The following is a 19,735-nucleotide window of genomic DNA, read 5'->3' on the forward strand; positions in this document are numbered from 1 at the left end:
TAAAAAGCGATACGACGTTTTGACTGATCACGCGCATTGAAATCGCGGTCAGGGTTGTTGTATTCCGTATGGTGTTTTTGTTCAGAGAAAATCTAAATGATGGCAATTCAACAATTAAACCCAACATGACCAAAGTTTGATGACCCTATTAAAATGACCCTTGCCTTTGGTCATGTGACCCGAACCTCGGACAGGATGTTCAGTCATACACCATTACCCCTCATGAACTTGATCCATAAACTTTCAAAGTTATATGATGCCAATTCAACTATCAAACCTTACATGACCAAAGTTCGTTGACCCTGAACGACCTTTGACCTTGGTCATGTGACCCGAAAACGCAGTCAGGAGGTTCAGTAATACACAATCACCCTTCTGTTTAAGTTGAATGAACTAGATCCATAAACTTTTAAAGTTATGACGAAATCTCAAAAACTTAACATTGGTTAAGATTTTGATGTCGATTCTCCCAACTTGGCCAAAGTTCATTGACCCTAAATGATCTTTGACCTTGGTCATGTGACATGAAATTCATTTAAAAAACATTTCAAAAACTTAAACTTCACACTTAGAAAAATAGGGGTGAGATTTCATGTTGACGCCGCCGTCGCCGCCACCGCCGTGGGAAAATCAGAGCTTTTAGTCTCGCTCTGCAATGCAGGCGAGACAAAAAAATGATTCAGATTACGGCGTTCTTCCTGCCAAAATGTGTTCTCAGTAAGAAGAAAGAAACAATTGTTGGATTTTGTCATTTAGACAATACAGGCAATTAACGGAACACAATTTCTATTCAACAAGGTTGCAGTTCCTCCCTAAAATTTGAATGAAAATATAAGTTGCAAAAAGAGGCGAAGTTTCATCCGAAATCAAACAATAGCCAAATATCAATTAAACAAAAACACAAAATCTCACGTGCACATGACAGTCCTTTGATTATAATAGTGTAAAGTTTAAAATCTTCTAAGAGAGTTTAAAATTTATTTCACATCGGAAAGTGTCCTTTTAAGGCAAAGTTCAATTATCAAGGAAAACATTTTGACAATCCAAATTTTGAATACGTGCCCAACATTGTACATGAAGATTTTCTTTGCTTATGCCTTTGTAGATTACAATAAAATGATCATTATCTATTTATTATCAAGTTCGAAGCACTGAAAAAAATGTTCTTCCATTTTTGCTGCCTAGTTTGATCTGCAGTGCCTCTATGCTTACTCTATGTAGGTTTGCCACCTGTTTTTTTCTTATAATTCTTTTTTTTAAAAGACATTTTGAACCTTACTAGCATTCCTAACTTCTAGACATTCTCTGAGGGGGATCGTGCTCTTGAAATCGAATGAATTTATTGCCATATAATAATTTTCACGTTTGGGTGGTCATCATCTGATCATGATCTACACTGCAAACAAGGCATGTTTTAGCTTCCATATTCCTTTGTCAATCGTGAATAGGGATTTTATGCTCTGAATGCCATGCACATTGGCGAGACGCAGTCACGATCAAATGCAAAGCGCTTATGAAAAGGACTTGCCGCAATTTTTGGCGTTTTTCCCATCATATTCATAACAGCAAACCTCTATCACCTTGATAATTCGTATTCTGCAACAACAATACAGTCGCCTAACATTATTCACGTTGGTGTTTTGGTTGATTTGTCAAATGCATTTGGCGCTATAAATCGTGTTATCAAGTTATTTTTCAGGCACTGTGGGATTCGAGGACTAGCACATAGTTGGGAAAGTAGCTGCCTGTCCAATCTCTTTCAATGTACAAAATATAATACCTGCTCGTCTGTACCTAAGAAAATAGTGTGTGCAGTTCAACAAGGGTCCTTGCTGGGGCCTCTGTTATTTAAATTGTACATACATGATATTGTAAAGGGGTCAAATACTCCGCCATTCATACTGTCTACTGGTATGCTGACGATACAAATCCATGTTCAAAGGTATAGTTCTAGCTTCCCAGCAAGAACAATGAAATGATACTTCTCTAAGCTTTGTACATTGTTTGAGGAAAAAGGTAAACAACTCTGTAAACCCCCGTAAATGTAACTTCATTATTTTTTCAATAATCGTAATAAGATATATCAGTGTGAGTCTTTTAAATTAAATTTGACTTGTGTCAGAGTGTCGGGATTGCTAAAATAATAATAAAAAAATCCTGGTGTAGCTATTGTCTAAAAATTAACTTGAAAATGCCATATACATGTACAAGATATGGATGAGAAAATATCAAAGAATACTGTCTGGAATTATACCAAGATTAAGGTACTTTTACCAGCTGATATATTACCCATATTGGATTCCACGCTGTAAAAAAAAATATTGGGTAAAGTTTTAACCAGCACGAGGGTAATGTCAAACCTATTTTGGGAAGTATTTTACCCAATGCGGGAAGCATATTGTCCAGTAAGGTAAAAAAAAGCAACAATTACTTTAGAATGGGCCAAATTTTTATCACACTGGATAAATAAAATGCCCCCCAAATGCCCAATGTTGATTGGACACATAATTACCCCCATGGAGCATTTTTACCCAATATTTTTTTTTAAATGCACACTTGTTTTGTCGTGGGGAAGTACTTATAAGTCTAACCTAAAGCAACTGGTCGCAAAACAACTTAAAATAGTCAGAATCATAGCTGAAGCAAGAAGCAAGCTCAATATAAAAATTTAGCACATACTCGGGTGTTAGCTGCACCAGAAATATATTTTTATTCATCAATGTATTATTTAACTTATGCCTATCTATTTCGCTAAGGGGGTTTTGATGCAATATATATATATATATATTAATATATATATATATATATCATATAGAAAGTCGTAAAAATCATATAGATTTTGAAAGGAAAACGGAGCATAGCTCTCAAAGAATGAAAAGAAGAAGTCACACTCTCAGTCAATATATATATATGTACATATATGTAAATACAATTCACGCTCCCCTTCATTAATCCCTTTGCCAAGACACAGGCCTTGTTCTTATAAATGTATCATTAATTTCATAGGCCATAAAAAGTGGAGCAAAGTGACATCAGAAATGCACTATATCTAAATTGTTTATTACGAAAAGCTACGTCTGGTCCCTAGATCGAGGGATTAGCCTAATTTGGGTTGGGGTTGATTGGTTGACCATTAATCGTTTCATGGGGAAAATGGGAAAAATATTATTTTTAATGACATGGTATTACGAAATATCACATGGCTAGTTGTGGAAAGAGAATTACCATAAATGACCTGTGCCTCATCGAGTGACGTCAGTGTTAGAAAAAGCGTTATAAGCACCAATTCATTGATCTGCCAGAAGTTTCAATGACCTCATCAAGTTTTTATTCGAATAAGACCTTATTTTGATTTATTAAAATGCCATTTCACAATGTAGAAATGAGTGAAGAGATGTTCAAATTCTTTAGTGCAATTGAAGGAGAGACCTCTTGAATTATTTAGAAACGATTATACGTGAATATTTATTATTTATTAGGTAATGGTTTCATTTATATGATGAAACATTCAACATAACTGTTAGATATACATATTGCATTGATACAGTTGGCACTTCATAGATAGCGTAGTAACGACATAGTTACTCATTGAACTCCGTGTTATACGAACTTGATGTAGTGTGAATCCAGAGTTTGTGCGTATTAAAGATGAACGTTGATCAAACACAGTTGTAGTCTTCGAGACTGATTACTGGATGTTCCCTATAAAGAACCCTATAAATACACAACAGTTTGGCGACGAGTTGGTTGGGGAATGTCATGATGGCAAATGTGAGTAATTTCGGACAGTTGGGGGACGAGGACTTTGATTGTTATATCGAACGCTTTGAGCTTCATTTGGTAGCGCACGGCTACGAGGTCCCACAGGCGACTGCACCGGGCGGCGCCCAGCAGACTCCGGCGGAGAGAGCGTTGGAGAGGAAGGTGGTGGCAGTGTTTCTGAATGCGTTAGGAGCAGATGTTTATAAGAGAGCTAGGGATTTGTTAGCCCCAGCTAAGCCGGCAGATCAATCGTACCATGAGCTGAAAGCAGTATTACGCAGACATTATAAGAAGACACCGATTACTGTAGCGGAAAGACGAAAGTTTATCCGAAGGGATCAGGCACAGGGAGAGTCTACGAAAGACTATGTTGTGCAGCTGAAACATTTGAGTCTGAATTGTGAGTTTGCTGATAAGCTCGATGAACAGCTTCGTGATAGGTTTATCAGCGGAATTAAGGATGAAGGAACAGCCTTAAAGTTGATGGAAAGGTCAGCAGAGAACCCCAACTTGTCATTCCAGGATGCTGTGTCTTTTGCCCTGGATCGTGAGGTCACGCTGGGAGAAGCGAAAGCTATGAGAACGGGGTCAGATGGTGTTTCTGTGCACGCAGTAGCTGATCAGAGGAGGAGAGCAGGATCAATGTTTTCTGGTCAGGGCAATCCCGGCCAGCGCCAGGGTTATCCCGGCGCGCGTCAGGGCAATCCCGGCGCATCGCACCTGTCTAAGAGGTCTGGAACAGGAAGACAGCAGAACCAGCACAAGGACTTTGAGTGTTTTCGTTGCGGACAGCAAGGACATTTGGCGAAAGGGTGCAGCTTCCGAGGACAGTGCAGAAAATGTGGAAAGAAGGGGCATATTGCTAGAAAATGCAGGAGCAAAGACTGTGAAAAGTATAAATTTGATGTAAAGAAAGACAGAGACAGTAATCAAAAGAGAGACGTTAAGAGAAGTAGTGTTAAGAAGGTTGGTGCAAATGAAACACAAGAAGAGTATGATAGGTATGATGATAGGCACACTGGCCATAATGAGGATTATGATCGTACTACTATGTTCAAGAATGAGGTTCACTCAGTTGGTAATTCAGAGGGTAATGCCCCACCCCCAATAATAGTAGAGGTAGAGATAGAGGGTCACAAGATCGCTATGGAGTTGGACACCGGTTCAGGTGTTAGTATAATTCCGTACAGCATGTATATGCAGTATTTTACTCATATTCCTCTAGAGTCTAGTGTAAAGGTGTTCGTGTCAATAAGTCCAGGTGAGACTGTACCTCGAGGTAAGATAGAGGTAGAAGTAAAATATGGGAGCTTCAGAGGTAGTTTGATGTTGTACGTTGTAGACACCGAGTTTGTGTTATTCGGCAGAGATTGGTTGAGTTGTATAAAGTTAGATTGGGCTGCAATAATCTCTCAGTCTGGTAGAAGTACTAGTTATAGTTCGCGAAGTACTGAGGCAGTTACGGCAGTGCATAGCTTAGATAAGATTTTGGGCAAACATGATCGCTTGTTTGAGCAGCGGCTAGGCCGTCTGACAAAAGTCAAGGCGCATATCACAGTACGCGAAGATGCACAGCCGGTCGTAACAAAACCGTTTCGGGTACCTTATGCGATGAAGGGAGCAGTGGAAAAAGAATTGACGCGCTTGCAAGAAAATGGCGTACTTACCCAGGTGGAGCACAGCCAATGGAGCACAGGCATAGTGGCCGTGCCCAAGAAAGACGGTAGCGTACGAATTTGCGGTAACTATAAGACCACAGTGAATCCAAATCTCGAACCGGTACCTCCTCCAAATATCAATGTCGAAGATATTCTAGCGAATTTGAATGGAGGGGTCCTCTTTTCGAAGTTAGACTTGGCACATGCGTACAATCAGTTGGAACTCGATGAAGAGTCAAAGAAGTATTTGATACTCTCAACCCACAAGGGTCTGTTTCAACAGAATCGACTCGTGTTTGGAATTACCAGCGCACCGAGCATTTGGCAGCAGACGATTGAACAAGTTTTGCAAGGACTCCCGGGTGTCCAAGTATACCTAGACGACATTTTAGTAACCGGTCGTACTGAGCTAGAGCACTACGAGAATCTAGACAAAGTGCTCACGCGCTTAGAAGAGAGAAATCTCACTCTAAGGCAGGAGAAATGCAGGTTTGCGCAAGAATCGATTGAGTTTTTGGGGCATGTCATTGATAGGAGCGGAGTACATAAGACCCCCGACAAAATGAAGAAGCTCGAGGAGCTAGAAAGACCACAAAGTGTTTCAGAGTTGAGGTCTTATTTAGGCCTATTGAACTATTACAGGAAGTTCATACCTAATTTGGCCCACGAAATCGCGCCGCTTACAGACTTATTGAAGTCAGAACGAAAATTTGTGTGGAATATCGAAGCAGAGCGAGCATTTCTACGCTCCAAGTCATTGTTGAAATCATCGGGATTTCTTGCACATTTTGATCCGACTTTACCGATGACGGTTGCCACGGATGCCAGTCCGATAGGAATAGGGGCGGTTCTATCGCAAATTTATGCGAGTGGTGAGGAAAGGCCAGTCATGTTTGCCTCACGTGCGTTGACAAAGGCAGAACGCAATTATCCGCAAATAGAGAGAGAAGCGTTGGCGATAGTGTTCGCACTTAGAAGATTCCACATGTATATATTCGGTCGTAAGTTCACACTGGTGACTGACAATAAGCCACTCACAGCTATATTCGGACCGTACAAGAGCTTGCCTGCTCTAGCAGCCGAACGGATGCAGCGATGGGCGATGTACCTGGCAGGCTTTGATTTTGCCCCGGGAACCTCGACACGACGTCTTTAGACAGTGTCGAGGTCCTGAACGCTCCCACTCGTTCTCACCGGAGTGCACTGATGCACTAGATTAATCGCTAAATTACAAAAACATGGATGATAAAACGAAACCAAAAATACGACAGTTAGGACTGACCTTACCTAAACAAACTGAGTTCAAGATACGTTCTCCTTAAAATTACGAACATTCGATGGAATCGTACAATAGAGGATCAATTTTCGGATTTCGTACGAATCGCCATGTTGAATTAAATTAAAAACATGTATGCGCATGCGCAACATGAATATTTATAAGATGTCGTCACTGTTAAGGTTAATGAATATGCATTACAAGAAGAGATAAGAAAACTTCGGTCGAATCACGAACTTGCTTTTCAAATAAATCGCGATTTAGGTATTTCAGTAATGGATATCAATCTTGCTTGCATTTAACATAGAAAAAAAAACATTATTTAAAGAAGAATTCATTTCATTAAAATTATATTTATCTCAATCTGTATATTATGAACAAACATGACTGCGTTTACAAAATACATTTTTTTTTTTTAAAGAAGAAAAAAGAAGGTATTCAACTTCAAAGGAGGGGGCCACTATGGTGGCTTGTCAGGGATCAGTTGTGACTCATCGGGGGGGGGGGGGGGCATAGCTAGGGACACGTCCCTTGCATGGGTTGTGAGTGTGACTCGTAAGGGGGGGGGGGCATAGGTACGCTAGTGGGAAGATGTTGCCTGAGAAAGACGTATCCAGCCGGTTGTGGTAAACAAAAAAATGTATATATATATAGGGGAAGGCGGGGTAAGTTGAGCCATCACCCCCGGGCTAATAATAGAGTTTTATTTTTTTTTATTTGTGACGTCATATATGCGAGCATTTCTCTTTCTTTTTAAAGCAGGTATTTCTGCATTTATTCAAAATTGCAAATTTATAACAATTATTTAAAATCAAACATACATAATGATCAAATTACAACGGTGACAATGTAGTTGGCGGTGGAAGCCAACAATTTTAGGGGGCACCACATTTTTTTGAAAAGCAAAAAAAAAATGACAAAAAAAATTGAAGCAAAAAAAAAAAGGTTATCAACAAAAAATTTAGGGGGGTTCGTAACCCCACCTAAAATTTAGGGGGGATACTCCCCCCGCCCCCACTTCCGCCGCCTATGGTTATAAGAAGATATAGACATAATTCATGTAAACAATAACAAATGAATTCAAATGCAGAGACCAGCTACCGTAAGCTGAATGCTTGAAAAAATAGCAGCCATATATATGGCTAAAATCAATTCAATAATGGTTTGTTAAAAACATGCCTCGCAGCCAAAGGCTGAATAATTATTTTGTACAACAATTTACAACAATAGAATAATACTCAAATACAAACATGAAATGATATCAAATTACTAGTACTTCTTAATATAATACAAGGAAATAAATTATTTGCAAAGAATAGGCTTCATCATTTCAAGCGTCAATACAAACCACATAAAATAGGCTATCAAATTATCTTTTTACTCACAAGGTGTATCAATTGTTTTCAATTATGCATATTAAAAAAAATGTGCACACCACGTGCATAATCTCTCTCGAAAAAAAAAAAGATGATAAAGAAACTAATTTAAATATAGAGACAATAGGTAGAAAAGTAAAGAAAAAAGAATAAAAAAGAAAACGAAAGGGAAAAGAAAAGACAAGAAACGAAGAAACAAGAGCAAAAGTCAAAAAGAAAAGAATGAAACAGTAATTAAAGAAAGGAAAAGAAAATCAACTACGAAACGAAAAGTAGATGAACAAAATATGAAAATAATAAAAACAAAACGGAAAAGGGGATAAAAAATAAAGAAAGTGAAAAGAAATCACGAGGGAGAACTAAGAAATAATATTAGAACACGAGAAAAGAATGAAGAAAAAAATTACATGAAAAGAAGCTAATCGAATAAAAACAAAAGGCCGTTAAAATAGTGATTTATTCACTGGCTGCCACGCAGCCAAACCATCGAAAAAGAAATTACGCCACTAAGTTAGACTTATGAATATTCATATTACCCTTTCTCGCATGCCTCATACGATAGCCTTTTGTCAAAGACTTCTAGTATATTTCTATAGGATCCTCAGTGAATAAACAGGGTGAAATTAATAGGAAGAGCGTATTATAAACGTATTATAATTTTATTTTTTTGTTTTTATAAGGATTAGGCTATTATTTTTCTTTTGTTTTTGTTTTCTGCTAGCACGAAGATAAAAATCAATTTATCTCGTTGCCTCGTCAAAAGGCTATATCGATCCTCCATTGCTTCCTGTACAAAAGACTTTTAATGCACACCGGCAAAATTTTCCGACGTTTTTGCTTCGTTTTGGGGAATTATTTCGAAGTTTTGAGGGCCGCCCATATTGCGCCTTAAGTTGTAAGTATGTATTGATTCCTTTGTAACAGTTTTGTGCAATTTTATGTATTTTTGATTGATTCCCGATGCTCATCTGGTTTGATCTGGTGAGCCGGGGTGAATCACAACGCAGCCCGAACACAGTACGTGTTCGGGCTGCCGCAGTAAGCTTTGATTATGATATTCGATATCGTACATCCCAAGCGAATGCCAATGCCGATTGTTTTTCACGGTTACCTGACAGAAAGGAAGAACCGGATGTTCAAGAACCGGAAAATGTAGCTATCTGTCACGTAGATGCTTTACCGATGAGTTATGAGGAATTGCGCAACGCGACGCGCAAGGACAAGACACTGTCGAGAGTAATGCGCTATTCTCTAGATGGGTGGCCTAAGCGGTTACCGGAAGCAGACAAAGATCTGCAAGGCTTCTATGGGCGCAGATTCGAGATTACCATAGAAAAAGGAATTTTGTTATGGGGAATGCGAATCGTGGTACCACTGAAAATGCGCAGTGCAGTTTTGCAAGAAGTACATGAAGGGCACTTAGGCGTAGTCAAAATGAAGGCCATTGCGCGCAGCCATGTATGGTGGCCTGGCATTGATGCGCAAATTGAAGATGCGGCGAAGCAATGTCAAACATGTCAGGTGGTTCAGAAGCAACCATCGCCAAGTCCATTGCATCCATGGATCCCAGCAACGCGGCCTATGGAGAGGATTCATGTAGATTTTGCGGGTCCCTTGGAAGGACTGATGTTCATGATTGTTGTTGATGCATATAGTAAATGGCCAGAGGTGACTATTATGCCAAATATTACTACCGAGAAAACCATTGAAGCATTGAGAAGCATATTTGCAAGATTTGGACTACCACAGATCCTAGTATCGGACAATGGTCCACAGTTTACATCCGCGGAATTCACAGAATTCATGAAGTTGAATGGAATAGTGCATAAGCGAAGCGCGCCCTATCATCCGAGTACAAATGGGCAGGCCGAGCGTTTCGTACAATCAGTGAAACAAGCACTGAGAGCATCCAAATCAGACGCAGGAAATGTTCAGTCGAGATTGGACAGATTTCTTTTGGCATACCGGAATGCCGCACATTCGGTTACGGGCGAATCTCCCGCAGCGTTGTTCTTGAATAGACCTTTGCGTAGTAGGTTGGATAACCTCCGCCCTAACGTCACAAGAAGGTTTGCGAGCCAATTACACGAGCAAACCATGCAGAGAGAAACACACAGGAAGACCAATAGATTGCGAAAATTTGAGATAGGTGACCATGTTTTGGCCCGTGATTATGTAGGAAGGATTAGATGGGTACCAGGTCAAATAGTAGACAGGGAAGGTCCTTTAGGATACAAAGTACAGGTTGAGAAAGGGGTATGGCGAAGACATGTAGATCAATTGTTGCCTAGATTAGTAAAGGAAGATGGAGAGACTGAAACTCCAGGTACAGAGTTTGACTTAGATACAGAGATAGAAAAGTTACAGAGTAGATACAATGATGTTGGTAGAGATCCAATAGGTATTGGTACCAGGGAGCCTCAAACTAGGGCAGATTTGTCTATGCTAGAACCATCTCAACGAATGGGTAGTATGGAAAATGAAACAAATGGGAATCAGGTGGATTTTCCCAAACCTGACAGCTTCAGGTTGAGAAGATCTGACAGGGTAAGAAAGCAACCCAGTAGACTTGTTGAAACTATGTGAGTTAAAGATTTATTGGTGTTATTGCATCTGGTGTTCAAAGGTGTCACAAAAGTCTGTGACCAGTTGTTTTGTTTATTTTACATATTGATGTTAAAGGTTAACTATTACAAACAGTAGCATTAACTTATTTTCTTTGGAGATAATATGTTCAGTTTTTACCATGAACCATGGAAAAGTAGGTTCTTTGGAGATTTAACATTAACAAACTCATTAAATATGAGAGATGCATATGTTAAAAATTTATAAGTACTAGAGAAGCAAACACAAATAATTACCCAAAACGAACAGTTACTTTGGTTGAGTGATATTTTATTACACAGTTAAACTCACAAAAATGTAAATTTGACAGACTTGGTTTCATTACAGAATAATATTTATACTTGGATATGTGAAGGTATTACATTACAGTAAAGAATGTTTATTCTACTATCGAAAACGGACATGGGTAAACCAATAGTATGATACATTGAATAATTGGTAGTAATGGTTCAATTATCATGTTTTTGTTATTTTAAGGTGAATTACAAGTGACAGAATTACATATTAATAGGTATGAAATGCATATTTCTTTATACCACAGGTATACAACTTTTATATTAGGAGGGGAGAGAAATGTTAGATATACATATTGCATTGATACAGTTGGCACTTCATAGATAGCGTAGTAACGACATAGTTACTCATTGAACTCCGTGTTATACGAACTTGATGTAGTGTGAATCCAGAGTTTGTGCGTATTAAAGATGAACGTTGATCAAACACAGTTGTAGTCTTCGAGACTGATTACTGGATGTTCCCTATAAAGAACCCTATAAATACACAACAATAACAATACACAAATAGTTGACAGGAGAATAGTTTAACGAGTCAAGGGGAAGTATTAGGAAGGGAAGATAAATAATATATTAGAAATAGTTTGCTTCGCCATATAGCAGGTATAAAGAATATAACAATCACAATTGGTAATAATAGAATGCCATAAAATCATATAGATTTTTAAAGGAAAACGGAGCATAGCTCTCGAAGATGGAAAGGGAAAGTCACACTCTTAGTCAGTGTACATGGTGACACATAAAAGGAGAATTACAAATCCGTTTCTGAAACTGTCGTAAAACACGCCTATTCGTGGGAATAAGAATTGTATAGAAGTATTAAATGTGGGAGACAAACACTTACCTAATAAGTGTCTCCACAAGATGTTCGAGAACTTGGTCCTAAAATGCAGCAAGAATCTTGCGATAGCTTCTTTGACGTTGCTTGTTGCTGAACACTCTATCGACACTTGACTTGACACTTTCACATATACTACCTCAGGGTCATTGGGTGGGAATATGGGATTGCGAGCGAGAAGGCGTAATGTTCGCACGTATGCGCAGAGGTGAGCGGCATATATCGCCGGATATAATGCGCAGGGCACATTGTTTATGCTACACCTCGCCCTATATATAGATTGGTAGATGTTTTGAAATTGCGAATTTATAATTTGACAATCTCTAAAATGAAAACAAACCAAAACAAAACAAATGTAGGTAATTCCTGATTGTCAACACAAACAAATTTAACCAACAGGAGGATCTACAAACAATAAGCAAGTGCAGCATACACCCATTAAACGTAGTAAGGAACTCAATGGTACTGTTAATAGCATTGTCTTGTCACCAAAAGGATCTTAACTCTGCTACCCACATCACCGATGAAGCTTAGAAATCGATCCCGAAACTATATTAAAGAAACAGTGATCTGCATTGTCATGAATCAAACTAGACAGCTGGCAGCCGTCTGTTTCGAGGAGTTTTTTAACATTTTTTATTTTTTATTTCTCCTCGTACACAGACGGCTCGCTAGCGTGCAGCCATCATTAGGGGACATGCAATGCAAAATCCCCCCGTCGGGGCTCTTCAATTTTTGTCTTTAATGAATAAAAATTTTGAAAATTAATGCGACCAAAATGCAAATTAATATTCCCTCTTGTCATTAATTGCCAAAAAACGGAGAAAAATCAAGTTAAAAGGAACAAAAACAGTGACTTACCTCAGCTGTCGCGCAAATTCACTTCCCCGTTTTATCCAATCTTAAGTACATAAACATATGGCCATTGAGTCCCCTGTACAGATCGCGCTAGAACTTCGGTCTCTGTATTTGGTGAGTGAAGCCAACGGAGTTCAGCTGAACAACCAACATAACAGAGACCGAAGCTTTTGGTCTAGAATCAAACCATCCTTCAATGCGGGATGAACAGCTTCGAAACTTTCGAGCAAGACCTCAACTCATGAGAGCTTTAATTAATAATTTTTTTTCATCCGTGCAGGATGCTCATTCAACCGATATTTAATAGATGGAGATTCCGTGATAAAGGGCATCAAACTTTCACGTCTGTCAAAGAGACCCGTTAAATGCAAACCACTTTGAAATGTTCGCATTGGAGAAGTTTGCGACCTTCACTTCGGCTGTTCAAAGTAGTCGCAAAGCTTGAGTCGTTAGCTGAACAAATTATTGGTCTAACCCCAGCGAAGAATTTTTTTTTTCTCAACCACAATTAGGGTTGCAAAATTCCCGGGAATTTTCGCGGTGGAAACTTTCCACGGGAATAAACGGGAATTTATTGGTAATTTTGGGAATTTTCGGCAATGATACTGATTGTTTCAAGCCAAAGTTTCAATCCAAATATTATGCTAAGACAGTCAGACAAGGCATAATTTCAATGAATTTCATGTAAAAGTTGATTTACTGTATCAGTGGCTGAATGGTACGTGCAATGGCAGTACATGTACACTGCAAATGCTTTACACAAGGGATATACATTTTTTTAAAGCAGTATTTCTGCATTTATTAATAAATCAAAATTACAAATTTATAACAATGATATAAAATCAAACATATATACTGATCAAGTTACAAAGGTGACAATTGTATAGTAGTTAAGTAGATATATAGACATATTATTCATGTAAACAATAACAAATGAATTTAAATGCAGAGGCCAGCTATCGTAAGCTGAAAGCTTGAAATAATAGCAGCCAGGAACGATGTTGTTCATGGAACGATGCCTATTGGATATTCTGGTCTTTCTGCAGCTGATGGGAATCAATATTGATAATAATTATAACATTATTGTTGTTATAAGCATTATTATTATAATTTCATTATCATTACTTTATTTCTTATTTATTTCTGCATAACAGAAGTGAGAACTTGGTGCTGTTTGCGGCGTTAATTTGATGAACTCATACAGATTGCTGGTTCCAGCTTAAAGTTTATTTTAGTTCATTAACCCTCTTTAGAAATAAACATTTTCGTTCATTATTTTCAAAATACTAGATCAAATTAATGAAACTGATATGAAAATGTCATTTAATATCACAAAATATATGAAATTAATAACAAGTTTCTCAATCTCGATCATGGTCAAAGGTCATTTGAGGTCAACAAACTTAGTGCATGTTTTTTTTCTCCCTTTGTGAAAAATTATTCATCTTGGTTTCAAGGACAGCCATTATATTGTTATTTCTTGACCCCCCCATTTTTTCGGGGGTGCACGGATTGGGACATCTCAGAAATAAATTAGTAATTTAACATTTTTCGTTCCTGGACCTGATTTTTCCCATTTAAAGACTCAAGCCAGTGCCATAGCTGGTGGTGGGATTAGTCTGCTGTGCAAACTTAGTCTGCATGCACAGACCCTGATTGAAACTTTGATCAACAAGTATAGTAGGTCTCCACGCAAAATCTTGCCGTTTCCTGAGCGAGAGGGCCTTCAGTACACAAGGCATGAGTAGGCTTCACATTCAGACCCTTAAATCATGTGAAGGCTTTGCACAGCAGACTAGCAAACCCTGCACTCGAGGAAAGTGTTCTGAATATGCAGCTAGGTGTCTGCCAATGACTTGTGTACAGAAGGTACTTTTGTTGAACAGAAAATTGTATTCCTGCTAGTCTTGTGTGAAGACCTACTTGTGGAACAAAGTTCAATAAGGGTCTGTGCGTGCAGACTACATGTAGGGGGCAATGTTTTTATGTAATGGCAGTTCTCACATAAAAAAACCCTTGACAATGAAAAATTGAAAATGGGTAAAGCAAAGCTTTATTTTTTTACGTTCAATTGATAAGCTTCATTTTGTACAATGCTCCACCATGTTACTGGATACATAGACATGTATTATAATGTGTTGCATGTACAGTTTGATTAATATTTTATACCATGGGCAATTTAAAGAATGAAGAATAGTTTAAATACAAATGGAAAGTATAATGTTTGAGGATATCAATTCATAATTTTGTATTTAAAAACAGAATTTATCACTTTTGGTAAAAAAAATGAAAATTCCCGAAAATTCCCAAATTTCCCGGCAGCTGAAAATTCCCGAAACTTTCCATGGAAATTTTCCAATTTTTTTCCAGCCCTTTGCAACCCTAACCACAATAATCCATCGTCGCGGAGAATAATCGAGCTGCTACGAGAAATGGCGGAATGTGGCTTTGAAACTTCTAGCCAATCAAGGAAACTTCGGATGTCGTATAGACAATGACAACGTCACGCCTGGCATGCATCTCGTCGCTGATGGCGTTCACTCAAATGGCTCTGCTTTACCTGTACTGGCGCAAAAAACATCGCTTACCTTCGCGGTTTCGCTTCACGGCCAGCGTGTCGCCCTTAAGAATCTTCTCCCACTGTCATCAGTGATCAGGCAAGGAGGAACGACAAGCTATATGAATTAATAAATTTATATTACCAAAATGTTCAAATTTATAAGAATTAGGCAAAAATATTTGATAAAACAATACAGGAAACATCACTAAATGTTAAATGGGAACAATTATCAGGTCATACAATTTAAACTAGTGAAAAATTAAGAAAAAAAGATTTAGTTGAACGCAATTCACGCCATGCCAATAGCCACTGACAAATAACTAAACAAGCTAAATCCTTGATATACACAAATTACTTGTTTTATACTCTCTATCACTAGGCCGTGAAACAAATTTTAATACTTTTTCGCGTACAAGTGTTTCTTAAAAATGTTTCTAAATGGTGAGCAATTTATTGATCATTAAAGATCACCAATTTAAATGGATGGAGCTGCTTGCACAACGCCAATAAAATATTGAATAGGGGAGACAAGCACTCATCTAAGTCTCTCGACAAGATGCCCGAGATCTCGCAGCGGCGTAACAGGGGTCGGTGGCCAGGGGGGGGGGGGGGGGGGGGCAAGAGCCAAAAATTTCCCGGTCATATCATGGTATGAACAGGCGTAATGGTGTAATGAGGCGACGATTCTGAAAGGGCGAGACATTGCGTATCAGACAGAATTTATCTTTAAAAAAAAAGTTGCGAGCAAGCGAAACGAGCGAGCAAAATGTTTTGACATTTTTAATACAAAAATCAAATTTTGACATGATTTATCCAGAGAATACTTTATTTCACTCTTCTCTCTTTCAAATGTCATTCATTCCTTTTTTGTGGTCTGTATGCCACTGTGAACATGATTCTTTGCGGAAGTAGCGTGAAGAGTAAACAAATGAGAGGCGCAGTATGGCGCATGTGCTAAAAGCTGCTTAATATAAGTCCCGAGCGAGAATAAAAATCACATTTTCATAAGAATTTTAATTTGAGACAGTTTTGACATAATATTCAGTAAAAAAATATCATATCCGACTCGTTCAATTCAATTCAATTCAATTCATTTATTATTTTCCATTAAAAAACAACAAAATATGTACATTTGAAATACACATGTATATACATAAATAGATCAAATACATAAGCATAGTAAATTAATATTGTAAGTAATAGAAATAAATGGAAAATGGAACACCTGTAGAAAGCTTTTTTTTAAAAGCTTGTAAATGGCAGGAGTCCAAAAGTTAACAAAATACAAATATAATAATGATAACAATATTAGATGGCGCATGTATTTGAATTCAACGTCTTGCCCCCTATCCCCACCTGCCCCCGGTCCCCACCCCCCCTATCCCCACCTGCCCCCATCCCCCCTATCCCCACCTGCCCCCTGTCCCACCCCCCTACCCCCATCTCTCTCTCAGGTAGAATTCAAAATTAATATAGGTTAAAATCTAAATTGAAATAAAATTAATATGACAACAAATAAACTTTAAGATTTTTTTTGAAAGTATTCAAAAAGACATTCTCCGTAATCGAAGTTGGTAATGAGTTCCATACTGTGGGCCCTGTATATCTAACTGTTTTTTGCATATACTGCTTATCAATATTCCAGATATGTAATTTTTTACTATTTCGAGTGTTATATTTGTGAATCATAGAATTAGTTTCAAACATATTGGCAAGAGGAGGCAAAACGGTTCCTTTGATACACTTGAATACAAAAATGGCAATTTGATAAGTGTTCAATTTATAAATATCTAATGTGTTTAACTGTTTGAATAGAGGTTTAGAATGAGCTAAATAATGCGAGTTTGTACAAATACGCAAGCAACGCTTTTGCAGTAAAAACAATGGTTTCAACTTTGAAGGGGTTGAATTTGCCCAAACGATATTACCATAGGACAAATAAGATAAAATTAGTGAATTATAAATAGTAAATAATATATTCAGTGGTAAATAGTGTTTAAGTTTTGAAAGTAATCCTGTAGTTTTGCTGATTTTTGAAGAGATCATTGTAATATGAGGCTTCCATGAGAGATTCTCATCTAATAGTATACCTAGGAATTGTATGTTAGATACTCTTTCAATAAGAGTTTCATCTATATATAATGGGGGTACTTCATATATTACTTGCTTTCTACTACTCTGTATTGTTTTGAAAAGAATACATTTTGTTTTTGCTAAATTTAGTGATAATTTGTTAACTTTAAGCCACAATGATACCTTTTTGATTTGTTCATTAAACTGATTAACTAATAAATGTATATTGTTATTACTCATAAACAATGAAGTGTCATCAGCAAATTGTATAAACTTTAAGAAAGGGGCAGAGTTACAAATATCATTTATGTATAAGAGAAATAATAGGGGGCCCAAATTTGATCCTTGCGGAATTCCGCATTCCATCAGCAATTGTGAAGAAGTACACCCATTATATTCTGTAAACTGATATCTATTAGAAAAATAACTTTTGATCCATTTCAATGCTATCCCTCTTACACCATAATTAGCCATTTTCTCAAAAAGTATAGAAAAATTTATAGTATCAAAGGCCTTACTCAGGTCCATAAAAACACCAAAAATAAACTGGTTTGAATAAAAAGCATTAACAATTCTATCATGAACAGATATCAAAGCAGAATCTGTAGAAATATTTCTTCTAAATCCATACTGATCATTATGTAATACTTTATGTTTTGCTAAAAAATCATATAACCTATTGTAAAATATTTTCTCAACAATCTTTGAAAAGCAAGAAAGGAGTGATATAGGGCGATAATTACCGATTATTTCTTTATCCCCCTTTTTAAATATTGGAATAATTTTTGATACTTTTAATTGCGAAGGTACTATCCCTGCGTTAAGTGAAAGATTAACTATATGAGTTAGGGGTTTTGCTATTGCATATCTAACATACTTAACAACGTCGGGACTAATGTCATCCCATCCACAAGACTTACCATTCTTAAATGAACCAATTATTTGATAATTTCATCCTCATTAGTAGGTTTCAAGAATAAACAGTCTTTAAGAGGAGGACTCAAAAAAGAAGAAAAATAGTTATCACTGTAATTACTATTTTTAATTGAAGATGCTAATTTTGGTCCAATGTTATTGAAATATTTATTAAAAGTGTTAGATATTACCTCAGGATCGCTTAAAGTGTTTCCTTCATGTTTAAAATGTTGTGGTAAAATAGACTTTTGTTTATGAATTACATCATTTATCAATTGCCATGTTTGCTTAAGATTAGTTCTACAATCATTAAATTTTTGATAAAAATACACCTTCTTTGCTTTTCTAAGTTCTGATGAAATATTGTTTCGAATTGCCTTATATTTCTTTTCATTTTCTTTTACAGGGTAGCAACGAAACTTTTTATACAGTTTATTTTTCAGTTTGATTTTTTTTAGCAAGTCAAATGTTACCCATGGTTTCTTTATTTTATTTTTCTTACTTTTCTTAACAAGTAAAAATGATTCATTGTAATGTGTTTGAAATTTAGAAAAAAAGAGATTGTATGCGTTATTAGGACATATGCTTTCATAAACATCTAGCCATTGTTCACAACATAGTTTGCGAAAGAATGATTTCTTTGTCTTGTCGTTGATTACCCGTGTTTTCTTTTGCATCTCACTTTTCTGATACATTGGCATGTTGCTTACTATGACGAAGACCGGTAGGTGATCTGAAACATCAGAGTAAATGATGCCACTTTTCAAATCTGAAGTGTATGAATTAATAAAAATATTGTCGATTAATGACACAGAAGTTTTTGTAATTCTTGTCGGTTTACTTATCATAGGCCTTAAACCATTTGAATATATATTATTTAAAAAAGTATTTACCCTAGTATCAATAGAAGACTTTAATAGGTTCAGATTAAAGTCACCTAATACATATACATTTTTGTTTTCTTTTGCCAGAGACTGTAGAATATTATCCAAATTATCATTGAATTCTAATATATTTGAATTTGGTGGCCTATAGACAAGTAATATCAAAATATTTTTCCCACGTGGGACTTGAATTTCGAGAGCAAAACATTCTTGACAATTCGTTATCAGACTTAGATCATTCCGTATTGAATATGTAACAGTAGTTGAGATAAGAAAAGCTAAGCCGCCTCCTCTACTTGATTTTCGATCTAAATGAATAAATTCATAATCTTGAATGTGAAATATAGGGAGGGAATTATCCGAAATCCAGGTTTCCGTAAGCCCAACCACTGAAAACGGATAATCTAAGGAATGAATTAATTGTTCTATATTAGATGAGTTCTTATTTAGGCTTCGACAATTTATATGCAACAAACCAAAGTCAAATTTATCATTTTTTCCTCTATATTTACAACAAAAATCTTCTGGAAGAATATATTGACAATCTTGAAGCAACGGATTGAAATTCCTGTCCGGATCAAGACCAATGACATCATCATCCTCATCATTAGTTATGT

The 19,735-nt window shown here is 36.9% G+C and overlaps 2 protein-coding genes across 2 annotated transcripts; both read left to right on the forward strand.

Moving 5' to 3' along the window:
* Positions 1–3,762: 3,762 nt before the first annotated feature.
* On the forward strand, positions 3,763–6,576 carry LOC135154105 (uncharacterized). The gene has a single exon (XM_064099344.1). It carries the CDS (start codon positions 3,763–3,765, stop codon positions 6,574–6,576), a length of 2,814 nt encoding a protein of 937 aa, XP_063955414.1.
* Positions 6,577–9,032: 2,456 nt separating this feature from the next.
* LOC129261758 (uncharacterized protein K02A2.6-like) lies at positions 9,033–10,658 on the forward strand. The gene has a single exon (XM_054899800.2). It carries the CDS (start codon positions 9,033–9,035, stop codon positions 10,656–10,658), a length of 1,626 nt encoding a protein of 541 aa, XP_054755775.2.
* Positions 10,659–19,735: the final 9,077 nt, after the last annotated feature.

This window comes from Lytechinus pictus, chromosome 5 (genome assembly GCF_037042905.1).
Source record: "Lytechinus pictus isolate F3 Inbred chromosome 5, Lp3.0, whole genome shotgun sequence".
Classification (NCBI taxonomy): Eukaryota; Metazoa; Echinodermata; class Echinoidea; order Temnopleuroida; family Toxopneustidae; genus Lytechinus; species Lytechinus pictus.